A 24,875-nucleotide genomic window follows, 5' to 3' on the forward strand; every position below is an offset into this window, starting at 1 on the left:
CGCTATAATACGTATAAAGGGCATGTTAGGTATCACAAAAATGGCTATATCTAGCTCGGACAAAACACTCACCAGGTTCATGGGACTCCTGTACTTTGCATGAGTGATAATGGAAACCGTGCATTGCATAATGGGCTATTACATATCTGCTAAGCCAATCAAACTTTACCAAATCTCGCCCGAATTCGAAATCGAAGTTTGGTCGCATTTTCCCAGGCTCTTTGCTATGTAGAAGTTAATGATAGATTAAAACGACGGCGGAGGTCCTTGGGAAACAGTGGCGTCGCTGACGATAAATAGAAAGGTCTGTTGCAGGTTGTTCGGCGCAATTCTAAGAGGAACGAGGTTGAGTTGATCGAAAATTTGCACAGTGAGGTTGTAAAAGATTATATTCACCCCCGGATGCGGCGACCAGCGCAGCTTTGAGGACTGAAAGATGCAGAGCAGTCAAGTGGAACAGCCGTTGGGGATTAAGATGAAACTAGCAAAGCTTTTTTTGTGTCTTTTTGTAAGCGAGAACATCGGCCCTAGGTAGGTAGCATATATTGGCGATCGCCCATCTATAGCCGCAATTTTGTCCGCTCTTTTGAATTTAATTGCTTCCGTTTTGGGTGGGCTGATAGGTACACAAATTCGTACACCACAGAATGCAACCTATCTAGAATATGAAAACGACTTCTCATGTAAATAACTAAGTTGTCTGCGTAGAGAAAAGCCGACAGTATATTTCTGGGCTCATGTCTCTTGTTCGGTAAACCTTTCAATAGGGCTGAGAAAGCTTAAGTTATCACTCTGAGCTACTCTGGGCTATACACATGTGTAATCTGGGTGAAAGCCGGCAACCGGTGGAACCCATCGCCGATTTTCACGCTGTTAAGCACGTTCGCGAGAGCGCCGACATCGGTTGGAGTGCTTAAGGCTACATTTCTTGAGGCGGACTCGAAAAGTATTTCGAAATCCATAAACACGGCGTAGGTATTCAGCTGAGGACTACCTTAAGTTTGCTTGATATCGGCAAGTAACATCTTGCGTGCCGGATTGGTCGACTTATCTCTTCTGAGTCCGTGTTGCTTCTAAAATATTGCATTTTATATCTCAAAAACACGTCTAGCCTTCTTGCCCTGAGAGGAGTTTAGACAGGAGAGAAGTTTACTGGCGGCTGGTTTGGGTCCTTTTGGAAATAACGAGAAGCATTGTATCCTGCCGTTAAGGAAGAAACTGTCCGGAACGAAGACATTTGTTAAACAAAGTTACCCATCATGACATCAGCCCTAAAACGGACTTGAGGCGTTTATTTCAAATTATGTCCGATTTAAATGTCATTTTCGAGCTTCCGAGTGCCCGAATTACTTACAGGACAGAGAATTTCGGATCCAGCAATTCGCATTTGCCTGTGGTCTGTTCATCTCATGCTGCTCTGAGAAGTGAGAATGCGGTGTTTTTAGACAAACACGTGCTGGCAATGAGTTCGACGAGTACTGACCAACCAATGGGATACGATGTAGATCTGCAGGAATTAAGCCATTTGTATGACTGACATTCGGTCTCTTCTTGCTGTTCCAGGTCTTTCTTGCTTTTGGTGATATACAGGCAGTGGAGTAAACAAATCATAAATTGCAGGATGTGGATGAAGTGACGCCTATAGACCTCAACACCCATTCAGTTTAACACTAACGAAACCGAACGAGTGCGTCCCAAGAGCATTCCTCGGTAGAGATTTGCTTCCTCTGGTGAACAATACTCGGAAACGGATTTGAGAAGTCTAATTCGACAGAAATGTGTTTTGAACTTATTTTTCTCTACAGAAAGACTACCTTTCTCCAACGAATTTGATTATATCCCTGCTTGCGATCATTGCAAAAATATCTATGACGAAGCTTCCTGCAAGATTGACAAAAGTTGGTACCACGCTATGGCTGACTACCTCGCAATGGTGCTGCATAAATGTGTATTGAAGCTCTGACGTACGATTCAGGGTAGGCTGGTCCAGGCGCGCATTTAAAATTCTTGCCACGATAATAGGAGCGCCAGAAAAATGGTTAGCCACGGTCTGCAAACCGCCGACAAGCTTTTCTGTGGCAGTCAGTATGCACTCTTTGTCACTTGAACACACGTAGCAAGCCGTATACTTGGGCCACAGAGGAAAATGAAGTTAACACAAGGCGTGAGGTTAGCTTCCCAACTCTATCTAAAATTTTTAATTTAAAACACTGAGACTCCACCTGTGGGGAGACCAAGGCCGTTTCCCTTCTGAGCCAGGCAGTGGACGGACTAAAATCTCGGTAAATCGAATTTCAAGGAAAAGAGCTTTGGTAATTTCATCGTAGGTGATAAGTACGTCGTAAAATCGATTCGGATAATGAGGGTGTTAATTTAAATTCTAGAGCAGCGACGATCCCCTGGTAAATTCCTTATGAAACTCACAGACATTTCGAGTTTTTGCACTCAGGCCGGCAGCCTGTACTGTCGAGCCTCATCGTGGTCGGTCACCGACACCATGATTCGATTGCACTCTTCCTTTCTGAGTCTTCTCGACCGTCAGCCCAAAAAATATTCGATACGCCTAGAGATGTTATACGCTATTTTCATTAACTGTCTCAGTCATTCTCACAACTGGATGCTGTGTGATCAAGAGACGCACAGTAGTGAAAAGCGTATTCTCCTGAACTGCCTCCTTGGCAGTTACCACATTAGCGGCCTCATAAATTAATTCGGACGAAAGGATAGGTAGGACATGCAGCGGATTCAAGATGCAAAGCGATCAATTTCGTAACAAGCGACTCAACTGTTGCTGGGAATCCCTTTTCTCGATCCTTATGCATTCATGATAACCTCTCTGTACGAAGACAGCTAGCAAGTCAATTAAAATCTTGAGGTACTTCGTCCATCACACTATTTGCGTCCACTTCTGTGGCTGCACGATGGTGCCGTCGCCCATAACCAACATCGCCCTTGTCGACGGAGTCATTACACGGGTGATTTCCTGCTGGGTGGATATATTTATCGCTTCATCCTTTAGGGTCGCTGTTCAAAGGCACATTTGTATTTCCAATTCACTTTCTTATGCTTTATGAAGGAGCATTAGGAAGGTGATTGAATGCTATGATTTGGCTTTCCAGCGGCGTGCTCTGTATACATTTTACAAATTACTTGGTTGGTGAGGACGCTGCAGGCCAACTTTTTGGCCTGCAGCGTCCTCACCAACCACGAACAAGTTGGCAGTTCCTCACTGGCTCCGCCCGTGCGTCTATATCTTTAGCTGTGCAGCATAATGCAGCACGGAACACTCTGTTACCTCTGTCACATCACAGGTTTAAGACTTTGCGATCTAAACACTCAACACTTAATAATAGTTTTGTTGCAGTATATATTCAAATTAAAATATAATGATGCTTCTTTCAATAAACAAAATTAAAAACGGGGTATTGTGTAGAGTGCAGTTCTCTGAACGCCTTTTCTCTAATATCTGTTTCTAGGATCCTCGAGATGGCTCTCGTCGACCTCGAGCATCCAGAATGTCTAAACCCAGATATGTGCTTCAGGTAGGTTTTCGGCTGTCATAGTTATGCATTTGTTTGAGGTTATTGTCGGCTAAAGCCCTTTTAATTTATACTGAAATTGATCTTGGGACAGTCCTTTTTGAAGAAACATTAAGCAGACATAATAATTCTATTGCACCTTGCTTACTTTTCTACTGACTCTAATACGTTATCTTTCCACTGAGCACAGGAGCAATTCAGGTAGAAAGAGATTTCTCTTGCTTTATACTGCGGTTTCGCTACATTTCAGAAGCACGAAAGACCAAGGGAACGGCCACTGACTCATTTTGCCACTTGGTGGTCTGTGTGTACGTTAGTGAGTCATAATCAAACAAAACGTGCCTTGTTTGTTGATTCGTTGCGAATAGAAGCCTTTCTCTTTGACCGTTGCGCGACCCAGTGGGGAAGGATACGATCTCTTTATACCATTGCAAAAAGATAGCGTGATTTTCCATGTCGCATATCGCTCTTTGCAGACTCCGTAGAGGCAATTTTAAAATACCTATGGCAAGTAAAAGGCCGTTTTTCGCCTTTCTTTCCACCTTATTTGAAACTGGCTCCTTCGCGATAAGGCCTTCCTTGAGCTTGGTTACTTTTTGTCGCTAAATTCTGGCCATAAATCAATGTGTGCAGAAGAATAGGCCTTAGCAAACTGGAACGATTTACAATATCCTCTGGTCGAAGCACGTCGAGTAAGAAACTCACCCCAAATAACGCAGAAATCGCCCAATTAATAGTAGACACAGGATGCTGCCAGGGAAAACAGCTTTCGAGGTATCGATAATGCGAGTACTCAGCTAATTTATAAATCGTTGAATAATCCCATGACTAGTGCATTCTTATTTTCTAATTGTCTCTATCTTTTTTACTAGGTGCATGTAGGTGGGTTCAGCCCGCTGTACGAAGCACTGTCTATCGAAGCATCAAAACAGACAACCTCGGCAGACATACTTCAGTGTATCTCCAATAAACTGGGGCTCACTGCCCAGCAGTGGAATGATCTTGAGCTTGCGGAGGTAAGCCCAACGGTGTAGTTGTACAACACAAAAAATCAACATTTACTGTACCACGAACTTAAATTGCTTTAAATGCATCCTGCCCTTTGGGCCTGTTTTAAGCTGTTGTCAACGCTATAAAGTGTTTTTTTTTTATAATGCCAAATTAAATCAAACTGTGTCAGTACAATGGTTGCCTGTTGCTAATTTGTTATTAATTATTTTATTGACAGGTGGTTACTAACGCTTCGGGTCAGGAGTGCAAAGAACGCCGTTTGTCGCCTGCAGAATGCCCCGTAGCTCTTCAGCTTCTATGGCCACAAGGGCCACATTCATTTGATGGACCGCGGTATCGATTTGTACTCAAAGAAAAAATTGGTAAAAAAAAATGCTCCACTTTATTGACGTCATTTTTTAATTCATTGTGTTAGAAATAATACTTCTATAGAATTTGAAACAAGCTCTTTTTCCAATCCAGTTGGAAGTTTAGCACCTGATAGATATTTAGTACGCCGTTCGTACAGAGAAGTTCTATCAGAGGAACACACATAAGTATTCAATGTTTATGTGTTAATTGTGACTCAAACAAAGCTCACCATATGTATATATATATATCTATATGAATTGAACTCAGCTTCACAAAACTGCCATAGTTCTAGGACGCGGCCTCTCCCTAGTAATTTTCACATACATATTTCTATAACCATTATAGGTAGAGTTAAAACATCATTTATCGATTGATACTAAGTTTTATTTCAACATGTTGGTATTATTTGTATCGTCTACTGGCGCATAATACAGGATCGAACCGTTTGGTGAGTCTTTCTTGGAAACCGACTGAACCGACAGATACGCAGCTGATCCGGGACTATTTTCTCCGATTTCTATGTCAACCGTCCGATAAGGTATTCTATTAAGTGGCTAGCAGCCTGTTGCTTTTTATTTCTCTTTTCTTCCTTTAGGCTTGCAACGTAGGGGAAAAAATACTTACACAGAGGATACAAGACTATCTGTTACTTTGTGTTTTTTGAAGATTGATCCCTTAGATACGAAAAGTATGTAATAAAGCATGAGCGTCCTGGGTTTTTCATCATTTTTTTGATGTATTTAACAACCCTGTGCTGATAATCTGTAAGAACATTACAAGTCGGTGACGAATTTGTATTGTTACCATGTTTGGTACCATATAGACCTACGCTAATACGATTATTGTCTGCGTTTCCGGTGTTTTAGGAGTATGCCGATCTGTGCCAGCTTCCAGATCTGACAGAACAAACACTGCTCGATAATCTTAAAGCAAGATTCCTAAAAGGTTGGTTATGAGAACGTTATATATTTATATATTATTGAAACGGCAGAACTTTAATACATTACTATAATGAAAGTACGTGTCCCACCATGGAAAGCTTTAGCAAAATCAGTAAGTGCTTAGTTGTCGACTAATAATGATTTATAATTCTGTGATACTGTGTCGTTGCAATTATACAAGGACATATATACACTTACGTGGGCTCGATCCTGATTGCGGTGAATCCGTTCAAATATTATCCTGTCTACAATCCTAAATATGTCGGTTTATATCAGAATCGGCGGCTGGGAGACCTACCCCCGCACATATTTGCAATCGCGGACGCAGCGTATCATACCATGCTCCATGAACGAAGGTACGTTGTCCTGATTTCGGCCGAGTGCATCAGAAAGGTTTCACTAATTGCAGAGAATGGTGTGTCTTTTTTTAATTTTTTTTTTTTCATTTATCTATATCATGTATATAAAAGCTAACAGCGATAATTTAAAAGTAACTGATGATATTTTGTTGCAGAAATCAGTGCATTGTCATATCGGGTGAGAGCGGTAGCGGAAAAACAGAGTCAACTAATTTTTTACTACATCATCTGACCTCGCTTTCACAAAAGGTACGACAACCATACATCACAGAAATCTTATACGATAGGACTATCTTTAGCAAATAGCTAGACATCTATTGCGATGCCATATAGTCTACCGTATGTACATAATTTATGAAGGCAAGATGTAAGCACCTGTGACAACAACGAGGTTGGGTTCATTTAAGAACAATCTAAAAGATGCGTTTTAATGACTGTATACTGCAGCTGAGGGTATGTAAACCATAGTACGTTCAGAGGGCGCCCGAAAAAGCTATGTCTTAACAGCATAACTTAAAAGTTATAACAATAACTTTTGGATTATTGTAGCATTACTTGCTATTCACATATGAGGAATACCTACTGCCAAAAAATCTAGATTTTTTTGCAAAAATCTAGAAAATATCGCACCTACCGCAGGTTTTCAAAATTACTACCGTTCTGGTCAATACGTTGCTGGCCACGGAAACCTAATGAAGCAGAAACTTTAGCAAATATTGGGTTTCTGTTGTGGCGCATTATTGCGTAATTAAAGGCTTTATAATGCTTCAGTGTCGTCAACTTTCTGGCGAAGACCATATTTTTGAGGTAAAAAAAGTTCATTAGCTTCAGGTTTAGGAAAGGGAAACCTACATACGGTTCGTTTCGTAATGGCTGGGAACCAGGCAATTGCTTATATGATGGAATGCCTAAGGAGGACACCGGACGTAGAACTCGTAACACAGAGGTCTTTGTGCGGGCTTCTCTAATTTCTTCTTTGCCCTTTAGCCCTGTTTATCATTACGAGGTGCTTCTGCATTACGATGACAGTATGCGGATATTCCCCTTTACCGGAGATTGAACTCGTCAACTTGACTCAAGTAAAATGGTTGAATTGTTCTTTGGCTTGAAACTTACATGATGTTCCTACGTAACATATGAATCTGTCGAGTAGGTGTGTTGTTGTGCAATAAATACTTGTACTATTTAACTTAGACATAGTTTCGTCGCTTCCAACAATCTTCTCCAAATGCTGTACAACTCGTTCAAATTATCTCAGATATCTTCCCCAAATTTTTCTTTTCGATCCCTTTTATTCCCATAGGTAGCATGTAGCATGGCCGGAATGTAACTACTAGCGATTTATAAAATCTTAAAATTCGGTGCTTCGAAATTTGGTGCCAGGCTCGATGACTTAATTATGTTATAAATTTTTAATACGTTTCGCAAGTTCCCAGCACTCTTTCTCGGCTTTTGGAACGTTTACTACGATCAACTTGTGTTCAACTTATTTTCTATCCGATTCAGTGTAAGTTATGGCGACCGAACCTGCCTGAAATTTCGTGAGACACAATACTGTTGTCGAGTAAATTTTCTACAATTCTGCTCCACTTATAATTGCAATTGAACTATTGCACTATGTGATATTATACATACATTCAGGAGGTTTCAAAAGGAACGATCAGCAAGTCATGATCCGTAAAACAATGGGCACATTTATTTAGTTACACTGCATAGCCTACGCCGCCTGCAAGCATAACTTTCGCATTCTACTCTATCCTCTTTTCTGTGTTAGGGCTCATATGGACGTGGGGTAGAGCAGACGATCCTGTCTGCAGGACCAGTGCTTGAAGCGTTCGGCAACGCTAAAACGAAGCATAATGATAATTCGTCTCGATTCGGGAAGTTTATTCAAGTAAACTATCGAGAAAATGGAATGGTGCACGGAGCAGTCGTGCAAAAATATCTCCTGGAAAAGTCTCGTATCATTTCACAGGGCGACAAGGAGCGAAATTACCACATCTTCTACTATCTGCTCCTTGGTAAGCGCTTGAACCGTATGTGGTCAAGTTTTTTTTTGTTATGTAAACCTCGATAAAAAGCACATATACATTACATTTAGCTTTAGGTTCGCACCTATCGATACTTTGCAGCACAAAAAGGTGCTTTATTCGTAAAGATGAATGCTTCGTAGTAACTATCTTCGATGATTTTAGGTGCTTCGGCGGAAGAAAAAGCGGAACTGCGTCTTTCGGATCCTTCCCGATATCGATACCTCGGTGGCAGTGCTGCAGGTTCTCCTGGAAGCGTATCCGGTGCAAGCGGAGATAACGAACAGTTTGAGTATGCGCGTCTCATGCAATCCATGGAAATGGTCGGCTTTAGCCGAGACAAAATGAGCAAGTCAACTCGAGTGCTAAGCGCTGTGCTGCACCTTGGAAACCTGGACTTTAGTCGAAGGTGGGCAATGACATTTCAAATAGGGCATTTTTTGCTGATAACAGAAGACAAGTTTGCCTGCATCACGTATCTTGTGAAATGGTATTGATCGCTGCCGCATGTTGACAGCTCTATAAAACTGACGTTACATTTTTCACCATTTTGTGTTTATCACTAATGGATAGTCGTAGTGAAATTTCCAGTTCGCGGTTTGGTGATAGCATACATTGTATACAACATAAGAGGCTCACTAACGGCATACTCGTTACCGAATCGCAGGTCCGGATACCACAGTGATGAATCAGTGTGCGTCCTAAACCGGGACACTCTGGTAATAATTTCGAATCTACTAGGAGTCCGAGTGGAAACCCTTCATGACGCTCTTGTTACGAAACGAGCGAAGGTATCTGTATCAGACGAACACAATGCTGTTTTTTCGTTAACATAAACATAATACTGCAGTAGGCTGTTCCTAGTCATCGAAGGTCGACAGGAAGAACCGAACCTATGATTAAGTTTTTCCAAGTTCCCAGCTTGTCTATTCAAGGAAAATGGCTTTTATTTTTGCAACTGTTATTTATACCTAGACTACTTTGTGTTACGATAAAAATCTATTGACATTTAGGCTCCGGGCGAAACAGTAGTGATGAATCATCGCTTATCGGAAGCGGTCGCTGCGCGCGATGCTATTGCCAAGTGCCTCTATGGAGCGTTATTCGACTGGATTGTTATGCAGGTATAACAATATTAACGGATTATTGCGTCCTGCCTTTGCAACTAGACCACGTAGCGCCGAGTTTTCCTCAGTAGATATGGCCATAGACAAGCGAAAGGAAACATCAGGACCGACAGCGATAGTAACAAAAGAAAAATATTCACAATTTAGAAATTTATGCAACAGAAAAAACATAAATGTAAACTAAATCTAGGAAAATATTGCAAAAAAAATAACAATATGTTGCGTATTAAATGCCGAACGAGCAAATCTAGCGTTTTTCATGTTGCTTTGGGTAAATGATGCCTGTAACCGCCGATATTTTCAATAGAAAATACATTGAATTATAGAAACAGCGATGTGAGGCGATCAACTTTGTCATTTGCATTGTTTAGGTGAACTACGCTCTGCTGTCTAAAAAGGATCTAGCTGGACAACATCGCGGTTATTCAATAGGAGTCCTTGATATCTTTGGCTTTGAGGATTTCGGTAAGCCAGTTGTGCAGTACGTAACAAACAAAAAGCCATATCAAATGGTCTATGTGTCTTGTTCGTGTCTGTTAACACTTTGTCTGACCTCTATACGCTTTTGTCTTTAGGCAACCATAACACCTTCGAGCAGTTTTGCATCAATTGGGCTAACGAACATCTCCAGCATTACTTTAACCAACATGTCTTCAACTATGAACAAGAAGAGTATCTAAAAGAAGGCATACACTGGAAAAATATTGAATTCGAGGACAACAAGGTAAGTCAATGGTCATCGAATCGTTGTCTAGCCCCTAAGAATCAGCAACGGATAACCTCTAAATTTCTGATCACCATGAACGAAGGCGATAAATGCCGTTTCCGTGAGCAGGTCGCTTACGTTTCTATAACCACTCTAATTCGCCGGTAAAATCTCGATGATGCATCACATCAGTCTTAGCCGGCGTGAACTAAAACACTTAGCAGATTGAAGCTCTTGTCCGTACAGCATTTGCTATTTAGGTAGCATATCGTCGAAAACCTGTCGCATAAAAGCATAGCATACTGAAGGTACGATTCTTTTTTTTTGCTGTGTTTGTTGACGTTAATCCAGGAGTGCTTGGCACTGATAGAGGGTCGTCCACACGGACTGGTTTGCCTTCTTAATGATCAGTGTAACTTCGGCGGATCAACGGACCAGCAGTTGCTGCAAAAATTCAAAGATTTTCATGGTCAAGGCAGAGGACAATCAAATGGTTTTTATGACGAACCTCAGAAAAAAGAGAGCGCTTTCTTTGTCAAACACTATGCCGGGAAGGTGCGAACGCCAACTTTGAAGTGGCTTCTTAAAAACAACAGTAATCAAGAAACGTTTGAAGCATGAGTTACACTCGCGTTGAGAGTACTGATCTGCTTTTGAATTACCTATTTCACAATGTTTTATGACCAACTTAATCGAAAATATTATGTTTTTTTTTTGACTAAAATCAGCCCATAATTACGTGTATTATTGGCGGTTACGGTGTCTACATTCCTGAACGAATGCTGTCGGAAACGCGTTACGTATAACTGCGTAATTCTGCATTACAGGTTAAGTACCAGATTCACGATTTCAAGGAGAAAAATCTCGATCAAATGAAACCCGATGTTGTCGCAGTTCTTAAAAGTTCACAGATCAGTTTCGTCCGTGAGCTCGTTGGGGGTGACCCAGTGGCCCTATATCGGTAAGCCATAAACAACACTTGAGTATCAAACTAGTTCTAAAGGTATGACGATGACGACAAATGGCACTATGTTCAAGGGCAGCCTTGCGAAGACACCGCTCGCTCGAGGTGACGTGTGCACATAGTGAGCTGGAAGGGTACGTGAAGACGTGCCGCTTCGCGTCCATCTACTTTGAACGATTCGTTCAACTGGACGACGCCAAAAATAACCCCAACAAATAGAATATTTGAATCACAAATTAGCTACGTCATTTTTTACAGTCAAATATTTTTCTAGAAAATTTGATTTGCGCCATGATCCACGTCGATAGTGAAATTGAAGTGAAGATATATGGTATCATGACAGGTGGCGGGTGATCCGTGCGTTCTTCAAGTGCTTTGCCGTATTTGTGCGTCTACGCAAAAAATACGCCCACAAAAACCCGACTGCGAGTACCGGAGCCACAGGTCAGCTAGGAAGATTCGGCCGGCCACGTGAAGGCAGTATTCCCGCCGATAGCCTCTACTACGATAACTGGACGTATAACAGTGCTAACGTAAATAACAATAATAATAAGGTAATTCACAAACTGAAGAAATTATGATTTCTTCCAGTCATAATAGAATAGCGTAGTGTTCGTCCAACTTGTTGCTTCTTGTTGTTCCAAAGTACGTTGTATGTAAAGAGGCGGTTTTCGAAACTCCCGTAGAATAGGGCTCGAAAAAATCTATAAAATTACGGGCACTATTCGATTCTAATCGGGCGTAATAGTACTTTCTTGTGTTGATAATGTAGTTTTATTTTTCACACATGTAGCTAGGTTTCTTTGATTAATAAAAAGTAATACCGATTTAATAGTCATAATTAATGTTAACACAATAACTAGAAACGAGTAAAAGACTTCGAGGGGCTTTTCATGAACCCAGAAGCGGTTTGACGTGACCTAGAAGATATTGTCTTGGATACATTTTTAGGGTCTTGGTGGCCTTGAGTATATCCTTGGCGCGTCAGAAGCAAAAGTTCTCCAAAAGGCCAACCAGATCATTCAGAAGAACAAGTCATCTCGTACGCGGATTCGCCATGCCCGAGGCGTATACACTCTACAGAATATCAAAATGGCTCATTCCAATACACAGGTATTGTACGCTTTGGTAAATTTAACGGTAGAATTACTTAGGTAAACCACTCGAAAATTATTTAATCATTAAGTGAAATAAACAAATATTAAAAGTATGTTGACATAATATTGAACTTCTCCGAGGCGAGACCCATATATAAACGCTCGTATTATCATAAAGCATAATTTTTTTGGTATACCAACAGAAAATGAGATTCTACGAAAAAAGAAGCAGAATACGTCTCTTGTTTGATAGATTTGGCGCAAATATGCCATATCTGTCTTAAGTACTTCGAGAGAAAGAATACGGTTTCTAGGTGCCTCATCCTTGTAAATGATGCGTTTGTTAAAGAACTTCATTATGAATGATATAACACGTCTAATAGGGTGAATTAACGCCGTCCAAGTCATCTGGAGCAAAGCAAAATTTCCGTAAAAGCAATTCAACGGTAACTTCGCAGTTCGGGGCTAGTCTTGCGAAACTTATGGACACACTCAACCAGGCGAACCCGTTCTTCGTGAGGTGCATTAAAAGCAATGTCGGCAAGGTAAGGCACTCTTCAGATGAAGTAAAAAAAAGAACACATCTAGGTTTATCCAGTAACTTTAATTACGTAAACGAAAACGACTCTTTTCTCTCATTGTCGCATACATGGATAAACGTGTGTAAATTGGCAAAAACAAACTAGTATATAAAAAAAAAAAAAAAAAAAAAAGCACAAAGTATACAAATAAAAATCACGGTGAACAAAATGAACGAAAATTAAAAAAAAAAAAAATAAAATATGCAATTCGTATGGACGATATATCGTAGCGGTCTATCATAAGAACTTTTCTGCACGTCGTCCGTTAACTAGGTGCCATGCATGTTCGACGAAGCGGTCATCTTGCAACAGCTTCGCTACACAGGGATGCTTGAAACCGTCCGTATCCGTCAGTCGGGCTATTCAGTTCGCCTCACGTTCGAGGAGTTTATTCAGAGATATCGGATATTGCTACCGAATGGATTACTTAGCTCCCAGAGTGATATTCAAATCTTTCTGGAACGAATGAAGCTCGACACAACCAAGTATCAGATGGGCAGAAGCAAGGTATTCTTGCGCGAGTCTGAAAAGCTTAAGCTCGATGAACAATTGCATCAACATATCTTGAGGAGGATTGTCACCTTGCAGAGGCTGATCAGAGCGTGGCTGCTTCGAAGGCATTTTCAACATCTGCGAACCTCGATCGTCCCCCTACAGGTTAGTCAATGAGCATCGTGAGAGCATCCATTGTGATGATTGTGTCTAGTACCAGTGGCATTGACATTTCTATTTGCTGCCAGGTTAGAGCTAATAAAGGATGACAACCTTAATTAAGGCTTCAGGCCACCCTGTAAAAGCTAAGAATGAACAACCTATATACGTGCATTCGTGGCGCCTATTTAACGTGCTGCATGCATGTATAATTAATGCTGCAGGCCTATTGCCGGGGTTATCTGGTTAGGCAACGAGTTGCCCGTATGAGGACGGAACAGCGGGCGGCGATCATTATTCAGCACGCGTGGTTACGCTATCAGCGCAATAAAGCATACCTTCAGATCGAACGAGTGATTGTCAATTTTCAGGTGAGTCTAATAGTTAGAAGATTCCTATTTATGTGTATGTTTGGCTCCAACTAGTATAATAATCTGTTCCGGAAATTCGTTTGGACTTCTACATGACCCAAGCCAAGCTTGCAGTTTTGTGACAGTCGCCATTGATTTATGAAGATATCCGCTTAAATTTCGATAAGATTAAGGAAATAAATCCGGTTAACGTGATGTCACGAGTAGACGAATTTTAACATACCGAAGTGTCCTCCGCAAGAACCTATTGGCTTTTGTATTCAAGCGAACTAACGGATAAATAAGTTCCGATCTTGGTGTCCTCGATATCCGAACATCGCTGATTGGATTGTTTGTGCGTTTTCTCTTCTAGGCTGCTTGTAGGGGTTATCTGGCCCGACTACGATATCAAGAGTACATGGCAGCACATAAATTTCACGCGATTGTTGCTTATGGCACCCTGCCGTTAGAGCCTTCAAAAACAGCTGTCGTTCTACCCCAAAGAAGGCATCATCCTCCTCTCAGGCTAGTTCAAAATTCAACAATTTTCCTTATCTTATTCTAGCTACCAATTCTAAAGCAGCTGTTGACTATGCAATGTTATCGCATCAAGATTCTGATGTCTTCTAGACTGGTACGACACATGCAAATATTTATACTATTGGAAGATTATTAAAAAAAAAAACAACATTTCCAGGAGGACTTCAAGGTCAATGGAACGAGCACCCCAGCAGGGATCTCTTGGGGGAATAACACCAGACACGGTTCCGTCGCGAGACAGTCTGACCCGAAACCAGAGCCACCACGCACTTCCGACCAGTCCATACCGCACCGTTGATACGACTGCTCTTCATGCTCAAACGAGTCCACTTCACTCTTCAATATCGCAACTAACCGAGCGGATTGTCGATAATAGCAGCGCTAATCAGCAACCCTCCACGCATCTTCAACAACAGCCTCAAGAACCGCATCTGGAAGACCACGGCAGGGATGTGCTTCAATTACGGTCAGTCAATAAAACACAGACACATATTTGTTCTGATGTCTGTATTCTAGTGATTGTGCTTGTGATCACTTTGTTCTTGTAAAGCAAAAACAGACAAAGAAAAACGAAATTCCTTAATATTTTCGATATTAGAAGTAAGTTTTTACGTTAATCTTTAACAGACTTGAATAACGGGTAACAATTCCTATCCTAATATTGTTCGCAGGAATCATCAACACCATGAGCGGCACGAAAGCTCGGAGGGCCATCCAGGTTTCCCATCTTCATCATCCCCAGAGAGGAGGCCACCAAGATCCGTTAAAAAAAAGGTAATTCGAGAAAACTTCATCTATACAGGCAATGAAAGGTATATCAAGAACAGATGCACAATTTCTAACGATATCTTTTGCATCATTTATTCAAACTACTTCTGAGAACTGGTCAAAGTTTGTGATATATTCATCACTGTGATGAATGTGGACGCCTTATTTGCTTCTACGGATTTTCGAAAAGAGTTTTTTCATTCCTATAAAAGGCACCTCTTCGTCCGTGTGTAAGCGAAACTGCTATTGGAGTAGGCAGTGTTCGCGGCCACGGAGGCTTTCGACGAGCCAACGTTCATCTACTGCAAAGGGTGAAGGTGCATCCGGGCCAGGTGTGCGCATCTTGCAAAGGACTTGGATACGCCCACATGGGGCAGTGTACAAGTATGTATCATACTCTAAGATTGTTATTATATGGAACAAAACAAGGAGTGGACTTTCTATCATAATAAAAATAGTCGTTTCATGCAGAAAACCCCGATTCACAGTGTGTTTTCTATAATATTGTCGTACGGTGTCAAAACTAAACGTGCAATTGTTTTTTAGGTTGCAAGCGCCTGTTTCATTCAGATTGTTCTGCTGGTTCTGTGCCATGCTCCCCCGTGAAAGATTCAATCTCATCGTTCCATCCTACAAGCCACTCTATAAATTCGTTGACTGATCGACCCGCCTCGCAGCGACACTCATCCCCCTTACATACTAGCACCGGAGAGTCAGGTCCAGGAGCGTTACTTCGCGATCATCGCGGAACCTCGCGTGACCGGTCACTTTTTGCCGTTCATAATAGGTACCATCTATAATTTAAAAATTATGCTCAGAGGAATTCCTAATAAATTAGAACTTCACACCTGACCATGTGCCATTTATGACTTGAAGAAGTTGAGGTTAAAGGTAAAAATGTAGTTTTTGGTATTTTATCTTTGAGGAATTACAAGTGCTTTTGTTGTGCTATTACAGACACCTTCCGGTATCTCAGCAAAACTCAACTGGCGTGTCCGGAAGTCCCGTCAAGAGCTGGAATCTTACGAGGACGACTCAATTTAAAGATCCCGGGGACGTAATTATCTCAGACCCCGCCGTGCTCAAAGTACGACTCGCCAACTGGTTCCCGGGAAAAAAAGTTTAAAACTCCTTATTTTGTAGACAGATGTAACACGAAAGTTGCCAGCGATCATTTTTAGCAGAACAGCCGACCACCGTATAAACCCGCGACGCATAAAAAATATTCCGAATATTATTTTAAAGCGTATGGGAAACCTTTTGCAACAGTTTTTCCTATTGTACTAACGTGAATATTACACGAGTCAGATTAAAACATAATACTTAACCAGAGTTTGTTACATTGTACATAATACACACACTTATATATACTTGAATTCAATATGATGAATGTTTATTTATTTTTTCGTTTTGACTGTAGAATCTAGAGGCGTTCCTTCTGAGGAAGTTGTGTACCCTTTCCGAAGGAAAATACACGGCCAAAGATTGTGAAGTCGATCGAGTTTTCGCCTTGGCGCTGCGCGAATTCAAATGCAATCTCATTTCCACCTATTCCACTGCCCCACAGGATACGCAACAGTTATGCCTTCGGTAAGCTCGATAATTACTATTCAAGTTCAACTAATTACTAGATAGTTCTATTTTTAAGATGCACACCAATCGTGTCTTTCATGACGTTTGTTGCTTGCAAACCTACTCACAATACAGTAAACGAGCTAGTTACGAACACGTTCCATTTTGGAATATGTGCTGTCTCTGATATGGTAGTGCTATAAGAGAATAGGCGAGCTAGTAAACTTTACGGATGTTTATTTAACTCAGGGTCACTCCTGCAGAATTATGAGCGACACTTCTAGTATATACTTTTCGTCATTTCAATGTTCAGTACGCGCCACTTTCATTAAAACGGGTGCTAAGTCATGAAAACTTGTACTTGTAAATTTAGGTACAAGGATCTGACGGACCATTACGCACAGGTGGTGCGATCCGTACTCAAAACACAAACAGCCGACGTGAAACGAAACTTTCCCACAACGATGGCCGTAAATGCATTCCGAGGCTTTATCGATGAATTCCGAAACAATAACTGTCGAGCGCCACCACAGGAGCCAAACAAGGAGGTTCGTTACTCAGGATTACTCAGGCACGAACTCGATGTCTTGTGAAATCAAAATCCACTAACACTTCTCCCAACATGGATATGCAGACACGCGTGCAACTGCTCACGTTCATTCAACACGCTTCTTTACCCTTTTTTTGGAGCAAATAGTGCAGTTTTTTTTATGTCTTCAGGTAAAGGACAAGTCTGGTGACAAGAAGGCAAAGAAGAAGGCCGCGAAAAAGCGCAAAGATATCATTGAGCATCGTGAGCATCTGTTTCACACCCAACTGGTTCATATCACCACCGCTTGCGAAGTGTGCAATCATCCAATCAGGTATTTGTGGCTAAAAATAATTCGTTCCGTACGCTCGAGATCGACGTTATGAGGTATTACGTCAGGTGGCTGCTGGTGATGAGGGAATCATTTGGCGTGCGTCACAAATGTGACTAGATCGAGGAAAAACGCTTGTGGCGGGTCTTCTCACCGTACTGCATATGTTTGAACCATGCTTTTAATAATGCCACATACGCAGCACTTTCCAGGCCGCACATACGGCCTAGCGCTAGTCAAGATACCTGCAGCTTGGCGTAATGCAAGGGTGCTAACTAATATCTGTTGTTTTCTATTTTTACCTATTAGGCTAATGCTCGAAAAAGGTCTGATTTGTTCAGGTTGTAAACTGATGTGCCACAAAAAGTGCTACACGCAAATAAGCGCTTCATGTCGAAATATGATTTACCCGCATCGTCATCATTTTGGCGTTCCTCTGGAGATCCTTGTAGAAGAGGGCGAAGGACAGGTAATTGGCCTTAAGTCATTCATCTTTAAAATTGATTGTAAAATTGTAATTTAGCACTGTTAAAAACGTACGCACTCATATGTAGTCTTGCAGTTTCCTTGTAGGTAGGTTAATAAAGAAAATCAGTCCGATAAAGATACGGCAGTCAGCGGCCGGGCGTTGTCTCGCGTCGACTTGTATTCCCCGTTGCGCTCTTTCACTTGACCTCATCAGGTGCTCATCCTTCAAGATTTCTTCGTAACAGCTAACTGAGTTCTGTTTTTCTTTTGTTATTACTTCAGGGTGCCTTTCTGCTTAGCACCTTTATCTCTGCAGAAACATTTAACAAGCATAAACAGCACGTTCTAACAAGCGACCTTGACTGTGCACTCTGCGGCTTTTCTGCCATTGCATATTTATATTGTATTATACACTCTACTTAAGCCCGTTTGTTCGTTCAAATCTTCGCTTGACATCATCCACATCATGCAGACAAACTAGTATCATCGTCATAGGCATCAACTAGTTAGGACATGTTCTATGTGTTTCAAGTATACATACCTATATCATAGTGATTCTTCAGGCGAAGTATAATTATAAAAAGATCATGAAAATCACTAAAGCCGTTCTTACGTTGCCGGCACATCGAAGAATACAAGCAAATACATTTAGCTCACTTTAGATCATAAAATAGAATGGTAAGTAAAAATAGAATTGTGGAGTAGTTGTGTACCGGGCCAAAGTGAGTGTCGTCATTCGATCAGTCTTCACGAAGCGCATCCGCGCGAACCTAGATTTACATAGCGAATAACCCATTTGAGCGTGCGGATTGGTTACTGTGGGACAGTAAATCTCGGCACACGAGTACGATAAATTCACAGGGCAGTCTTTTTTTTTTGTTGTTTTTTATTATGAATACGAATCTGCTTTTAGTCTTGTGTTTTATCTTTGAGCTCAGGTCAAGTGGCACAGGGTCAATAGAATTGTCTCACACTAAATGCTACGCTACCAGACAACTTACGTTTTAGTTTGCTTTAATTCAAACAGATTTGTACTTTATTAAAGAAAAACAAATATAAGAGTATCCGTGCTAACAAAGAGTTTTGCCATGTCTTTTTAGCTATCGTTTAGATGAATACGTACTAACAGATGGTAATTTATGATGTACACTTCCGTTTCTGTTATAGGTTCCAGTTGTGGTTGATATGCTGATCAATCAGATTGAGCTGCGGGGCCTTTATAGTGAGGGTCTTTATCGTAAGGGAGGGCGTAAAGCAGAGATAGATCAATTAAGGCTCATTATGGACGAAGATCCGCACAGGTAAATTGTGCCTAGTAATGTTTAGGCCACTGCATACGGTGTTTGTATTTGATCGCTGGCGTTTATTTGACTGAGTTAAATTCAACGGTATAATAGTGTGAATTCGAGTATCTGTCGTTTACCTTCAGCATAAATATTACGCAAGCTAATCAAGAAGATCATATAATAACCAACGTTGATTGACTACTAAATTGCTTCGTTTGGCCTCATAAAAACAGACGTATTCTTTCTATCGTTTTACACGTAATCAACTTTGTGACCGGTTTTGTCTGTCGTCCGTAATAGTGTAACGTTGGACAACTATGGAATCCACGTGCTGAGCTCCGTATTGAAGGCATTTTTCAGAGATCTGCCTGAGCCGTTGATGACGGCTGATCTTTATTCGAACTTTGTTTGGGCGGCATCGATAGTCGACAGACAAGAACGCTTACAGGTATGTAGATGTAGTCACATCCACCCAGACAGTGCCGCCAAATATGCCCACTAATTTAAGATAGAAGGCTATATAAACGGGATATTCACAAAATGCGTTTAGTATTAAGTGATTAGATCAAAAAGCGATCGATGTTTCTACGCATACGCATTGCCAAAAAGTAAAATAACCTCATTCAGTTTATCGAAGAACAAAGTGAAATATATATATATATATATATATATATATATATATATATATATATCCAGAAAGCCTTCAAAGATGATGGTTTTAATGGCATATTTTAATTATCTTCCTAGTTTTAACGTTTTTACCTTACCAACGATAATTTTTTTAATCATTTGAACGGCTCGTACAACGAACAATTGTCTTTCGCTCATTAATACGCTATTTGTGTAGGCGATCTTCCATCAATTGGCCCGTCTTCCTCGGCGAAACTATGAGTTGTTCGGGCGACTAATGTTCCATCTAGCCCGCGTAGCTCAACACGAAGACTCAAATCGGATGAAATCGGAAAATCTCGCTATTATATTTACACCGTGCATCTTCCGTTCGAACAATAAAAAAGAAAAGGCTCAAGATTCATTGGCTTCGGTGGCAAAGCAGACCGAATGTATTACCTTACTCATCGAAGACCAATTGCAGAGGTTAACTACAACACTGGCAGAGATTGATACACTGGACACAGCATGTCATACAGCTTCTACAAGACTATCGTCTTTAAGGTAAAATTGTTTGATGTTGTGTCAGGACAAGCAGGTCTAATAAATCACTATATTTTTTTTTCCTGTAATATGTTTAACTGCTCCATCGGGCAGCGAGTCATATTTACAACGAGAAAGTAACCAGAAATCGTCATTTTATGTTGTTTGTCACTACTAATCTGTAATTCATACTTCTATTCCAGATCATCACGCATGTTTTTGGCAGAGGAAAAGAATCGCGCTGGTCCCGAAGATCAGTTCGAAGAAACCATCCTTACAAATCACATCGAAAATCTACAGAAAGAGAAGTAAGTAACAGTGATAGCAGTATTTCGAATGGCTTGTTTGCTCGAATTAAATCACCTTATGCACTATGTGTACTTTTAGTACGAAACTTCTAGTAAAGTTTCGAACTCTTCTCCGCGTTGTAGCGCCGCGTCAGTACTATGTGGATCTTTACTATTAAAAACGCTCAATGAAAATTGTGGCTGGTGACCTGGTATAGCTCAAGCTTATAACACGTGATTGTAGAGCTAAGATAGTTCACAAATGGGTAATGAAGCACTCCTGTTCGCTGGTAGGTATAAGGCTGTGACCTACTCGAAGAGCTGATACAATCGCATAAACATGTACCTGCGAGCTTTTTTTTTGGTTTTTCTTTTTCACTAGGGCATTGCTGACCTCGGATCTACCGACACTACAACCGTCGCAGTCTGGTCAAGGCTCCGATGACGATCAGCTTTCAACAACAGATGTTGACGAGTCGGCCGCCGGAAGCCTTGACGATCTTCACGAAAGAGAAGCTGCTGCTGCTACTACGGTATCACTGGGAACAGTCAGTGCTACAGGTGGACTAACCACTGAAGGTAATAACACCCCGATGATCTTCTCTAGATTTTCATTTAGAGAATTACACATATTACATGTACTGACAATCGAGAACAACGTAGCTGGCTAGCCTGTAGCAATAGGTTCTATCGCACCTTCATCGGTTTATTTATACGCTAGATAAAAAGTATCAGTCTATAAATCACATAGCAGCAGCTTATTTCTCCTAAATTATTACTGATATATTTACGAGTTTGATTGCTTCAATAGGATCTCTCACAACAAAAACATCGAGCGTCACATCACCGCCGTCCTTGGCTGCAACATGTTCTTCAATGGATAACACAGGCCACAAGCTTAGCAGTAAGAGCCGTGTATCGACTCCAATCAGGCGATTACCGCACTCGTCGTCCGGAAGTCCATCCATATCAGTGCAGGTATAGATGTAGAATACAACTCATAGTTTGATTAACTAGTACTGAAACTATTTATTTTTGCTAGTCCCGCCTGCAACATCTTGGATCGTAAAAAAGAGAGTACGTTTAAGACGACTTCGGAGCAGAATGGTCTTTGTCAACATACTGCGCTCAGACATGGGCGTATGAGCCTTCAATGGTCCGACACAGTCGGAGTAATCGCCTCACCAGAGCACGCGAAGATGATAGCTTTTAGCACTTTTACGAAAAAAAAAAAAAGTTACAGCTGTTCTTTACAATTACAGAAAAGCTCCTTTGAGACAGTGACAGACAACGAACGTTAAAGGCATTTTTACGTACACGTTACAGGGGAGCAGTGAAAACCTAGACGCGTCAGATGACTCAACGATTTTGGTTTAGAGCCGTTCTAAGGAAGAAGGATATATTCCAAAAGGCAATGTCGATACGAATCATAACCAGTAGTAATGTCCATCTGGATAGAAGAGGCGGAAGGCGGCACCAGCAATTTAAGTGACACCTGCCACCAGTGAAGTAATTGCCATATAAACAATGCAGATGTATACTGTTTTTGACTTTATCATCATTATCAAATCTTAAGAGACGCAGTTTTGTCATCACGAAGACTGATAAGCTGTTGTTAGTTGACAAAGGAACCCATGTTACGCGGTCAGAAAACGGGACATAAATATACTAACGGTTAGCTGCTGCTGGGACAAATACTTTGGTTAAATGAAATCCATAACTTAATACTATATTATGATATTTTTGTAATCTTCTTGCGCAAGACTTGGTGGACAAAAGATGAAGAAGAGTCTGAATGGCAGTTTCTATCATTGTTTACGACGACTTATCCATATAATACAACCATTACAGCTCTAGACATTCAATAGCCAGTTTGATGCGGCGGCGGTCAGGGGGCGCAGCGATCGCATCATTTCTATTTAGGTTAGGTGACCGCACAGGTATTTTTCAACAGCTGAAGTCGCACGTCAAGTACAAAACGACACGAGCGCTCTATAATTTTATTATAGATAAAGACCTTACTTGCGCTCCATTTCAAGCCTTAATAGGTATAGGTAAAAAATTAATGCACATAATAATAGAGTTGAGTGATAATGCGCCATACTTGATGAAGTATAGTGGCTTTGAAAGACTTTAAAACCCGCCGTAGAAGAACCCGTCATCGTCAACCTGCAAACACCATATCAGCGCATCTAACATGGCGCGAAGTGCACAGATTCTTTAACGTCACGAGAGTAGACTTCAGATATTCTAGACCACCTTTGTAGTCAAAAGGTTCACATCGTATAACAGTATTAGTGGCCTAGTATATAAATTGCTTTTGCTACTGCAAAGGTTGCAATTAGAAAGCTCTCTACCTTCCTGCCAGAGTCTACCTAAGATTCTGGAGAAAGGATATAGAGGATGTAGGATTGATCGTCGCGGAACCCGGAGCCCAACTCAAGTTTCCAGCCATATTCTGTTAGACAAGCTAGAATAGTTCAGTTCCTGCTGGCTAAAATTATGTCCCATCGTGACACGTCATTGAGACTTTCAGGTGGGTCAAGTTCATGCATGATCCCGAGGATGGGTGAGCTTACTAAGTATGTCACTGAACAGGGTTCCCAGAAAGTAATATCCTGTGCGCAGCGAAGCACTTCGGAGACGCAGACTTCGGAATAATAATACTAATCATCAAATATCGAAGTTAATTTTTGCTTTTTACAAGCAAAGTTACCAGGCTCAATTGTTCTTCACCGCGGTAGAAACGCATCAGAAACCGCCAATGAGGTCGGGTTTCCCGGAGTATGGCGTCACGTCGCTCGAAACGTGACTGTGACGACTGCTCGCGGGTTAACAAAACACAGTTAGACGAATACGTACATGATTGATGACAACTGCATACATCTACTTCACTAAAGACGCCGAAAGTGATTGGAGATTATACGATTCAGTAATATAAACTGTCTGTTGAACGACAAAGATGTACAAATCCTTGTAAATGTATAGATTTCTAATGTAACGTCCATTCTATTCGAGTAGGTTGAAACATCTGTGGTTCAGGTACGCAGCAAAAAAAAAAGGTTTATGTTTTGGACAAGACGTGGAACGTTTTCCTTGCAACAGTTGTCTTGTGAAAGCCGATGTTATGTAAGGACATAACTGCAGTAATAACTTTCCAGGTAAATCTATATTTTTCAACAGAAGAATCGATTAATCACCCAACTATAAACCCTGATTATGGCTAAAAAAAAAAAAAAAAAAAAAAAAAGTTGATCTTATTCCACTAAAACTTACGCAGCAATTAAATCCTTGTCATACACACATATCTCTGGCCAATTCAATCAAATCAATACACCCTAATTGAAAATGTACGAGCAGTGCGAGCTATCGTTATAATTACTGTGCACAATTTTTACATCTGATTGTTCTTTGTCTTCTCTGGGGGATGCGCTTCCCCCGATGAAATTAATATAGATGTAGTCCTTGGAAAAACACTAGACGACTGCCGTTGTTGTTTGTCAGAAACAGATTGTTTGAAAAGATACAGAGTGATTTGTTGTTAACTTTTTTTTGTTCAAGTATATAATTCCACCTGTGGTGCACATGATGCTCAAGCGACGCCAAGCGTGTTTCACTGAAGATCAAACTTAAGGTCTTCCCCCCACACACACACTATTGATTACGTCCACTCGTGGCTGATTCATAGTATTTGACAGCTTTCTCTAATCTAATTTCAGCTAACCAATTGTCTCCGTATATCAATATAGAGATTATGAAACGGTAATCGTTAGATTTATTTGGTTCGATGCTCAAGTGTAAATAGAAGTCCTTAGTCGTTAACACAGCAGAGCCCATACGTGCGTTTATGTCCCTGACGAACGGCCAATGACATCGAAGTAATAAATAACACAATATCATATTCAGCGGCAATACCCCTGTGGAAAAGATTTTCTGTTTCGTTTACCCGTCAATAAAAACGATCCCTTTTCACTCTAAGGAGGAAAAGCAAATTTAAGTATATGTCATGTTGAATTTTAATGATATTATATGGCGTACCCTGTGAACGGATGTATAGGCCTATGTTTGAAGTGTTACCGACAAAGTCCATAGCTTTTGGGGACGGGTATTCCTAAGCCATCCACTGTACATACGCGGACCCTCATATAAACTCGTATAAGTGTAGCGCTCAAGATGGCGTAAGGTTATTTTGAACTAAAATAAAGCTAAAAATATGCGTCCAAATCAATGTGATT

The 24,875-nt window shown here is 40.9% G+C and overlaps 1 protein-coding gene across 6 annotated transcripts in view; it reads left to right on the forward strand.

The window, feature by feature from the left end:
- LOC111254917 (unconventional myosin-IXb-like) overlaps positions 1–24,875 on the forward strand; it is a 35,153-nt gene that overhangs the window by 9,935 nt on the left and 343 nt on the right. For 2 of the 6 annotated variants that reach the window (XM_022816314.2, XM_022816315.2), the window contains exons 2-38: positions 3,477–3,542; positions 4,412–4,555; positions 4,768–4,912; positions 5,336–5,439; positions 5,768–5,846; positions 6,024–6,198; positions 6,357–6,450; positions 7,976–8,222; positions 8,397–8,640; positions 8,899–9,022; positions 9,245–9,355; positions 9,730–9,823; positions 9,934–10,082; positions 10,416–10,619; positions 10,892–11,025; positions 11,372–11,582; positions 11,980–12,141; positions 12,509–12,670; positions 12,980–13,363; positions 13,582–13,728; positions 14,081–14,232; positions 14,405–14,713; positions 14,919–15,021; positions 15,228–15,399; positions 15,562–15,802; positions 15,973–16,102; positions 16,436–16,605; positions 16,961–17,135; positions 17,308–17,450; positions 17,757–17,916; positions 19,083–19,216; positions 19,502–19,649; positions 20,049–20,374; positions 20,557–20,661; positions 21,023–21,219; positions 21,452–21,618; positions 21,967–24,868. In XM_022816314.2, coding sequence (XP_022672049.1) covers positions 3,477–3,542; positions 4,412–4,555; positions 4,768–4,912; positions 5,336–5,439; positions 5,768–5,846; positions 6,024–6,198; positions 6,357–6,450; positions 7,976–8,222; positions 8,397–8,640; positions 8,899–9,022; positions 9,245–9,355; positions 9,730–9,823; positions 9,934–10,082; positions 10,416–10,619; positions 10,892–11,025; positions 11,372–11,582; positions 11,980–12,141; positions 12,509–12,670; positions 12,980–13,363; positions 13,582–13,728; positions 14,081–14,232; positions 14,405–14,713; positions 14,919–15,021; positions 15,228–15,399; positions 15,562–15,802; positions 15,973–16,102; positions 16,436–16,605; positions 16,961–17,135; positions 17,308–17,450; positions 17,757–17,916; positions 19,083–19,216; positions 19,502–19,649; positions 20,049–20,374; positions 20,557–20,661; positions 21,023–21,219; positions 21,452–21,618; positions 21,967–22,017 — 6,063 coding nt within the window. In that variant the 3' untranslated portion in view covers positions 22,018–24,868. Of the gene's footprint in view, positions 1–3,476; positions 3,543–4,411; positions 4,556–4,767; positions 4,913–5,335; positions 5,440–5,767; positions 5,847–6,023; positions 6,199–6,356; positions 6,451–7,975; positions 8,223–8,396; positions 8,641–8,898; positions 9,023–9,244; positions 9,356–9,729; positions 9,824–9,933; positions 10,083–10,415; positions 10,620–10,891; positions 11,026–11,371; positions 11,583–11,979; positions 12,142–12,508; positions 12,671–12,979; positions 13,364–13,581; positions 13,729–14,080; positions 14,233–14,404; positions 14,714–14,918; positions 15,022–15,227; positions 15,400–15,561; positions 15,803–15,972; positions 16,103–16,435; positions 16,606–16,960; positions 17,136–17,307; positions 17,451–17,756; positions 17,917–19,082; positions 19,217–19,501; positions 19,650–20,048; positions 20,379–20,556; positions 20,662–21,022; positions 21,220–21,451; positions 21,619–21,966; positions 24,869–24,875 lie in introns of those variants that run through there. The other 4 variants (XM_022816317.2, XM_086975614.1, XM_086975615.1 and 1 more) reach the window with 4 other exon arrangements.

This window comes from Varroa destructor, unplaced genomic scaffold (genome assembly GCF_002443255.2).
Source record: "Varroa destructor unplaced genomic scaffold, Vdes_3.0 BEIS01000007.1, whole genome shotgun sequence".
Lineage (NCBI taxonomy): Eukaryota > Metazoa > Arthropoda > Arachnida > Mesostigmata > Varroidae > Varroa > Varroa destructor.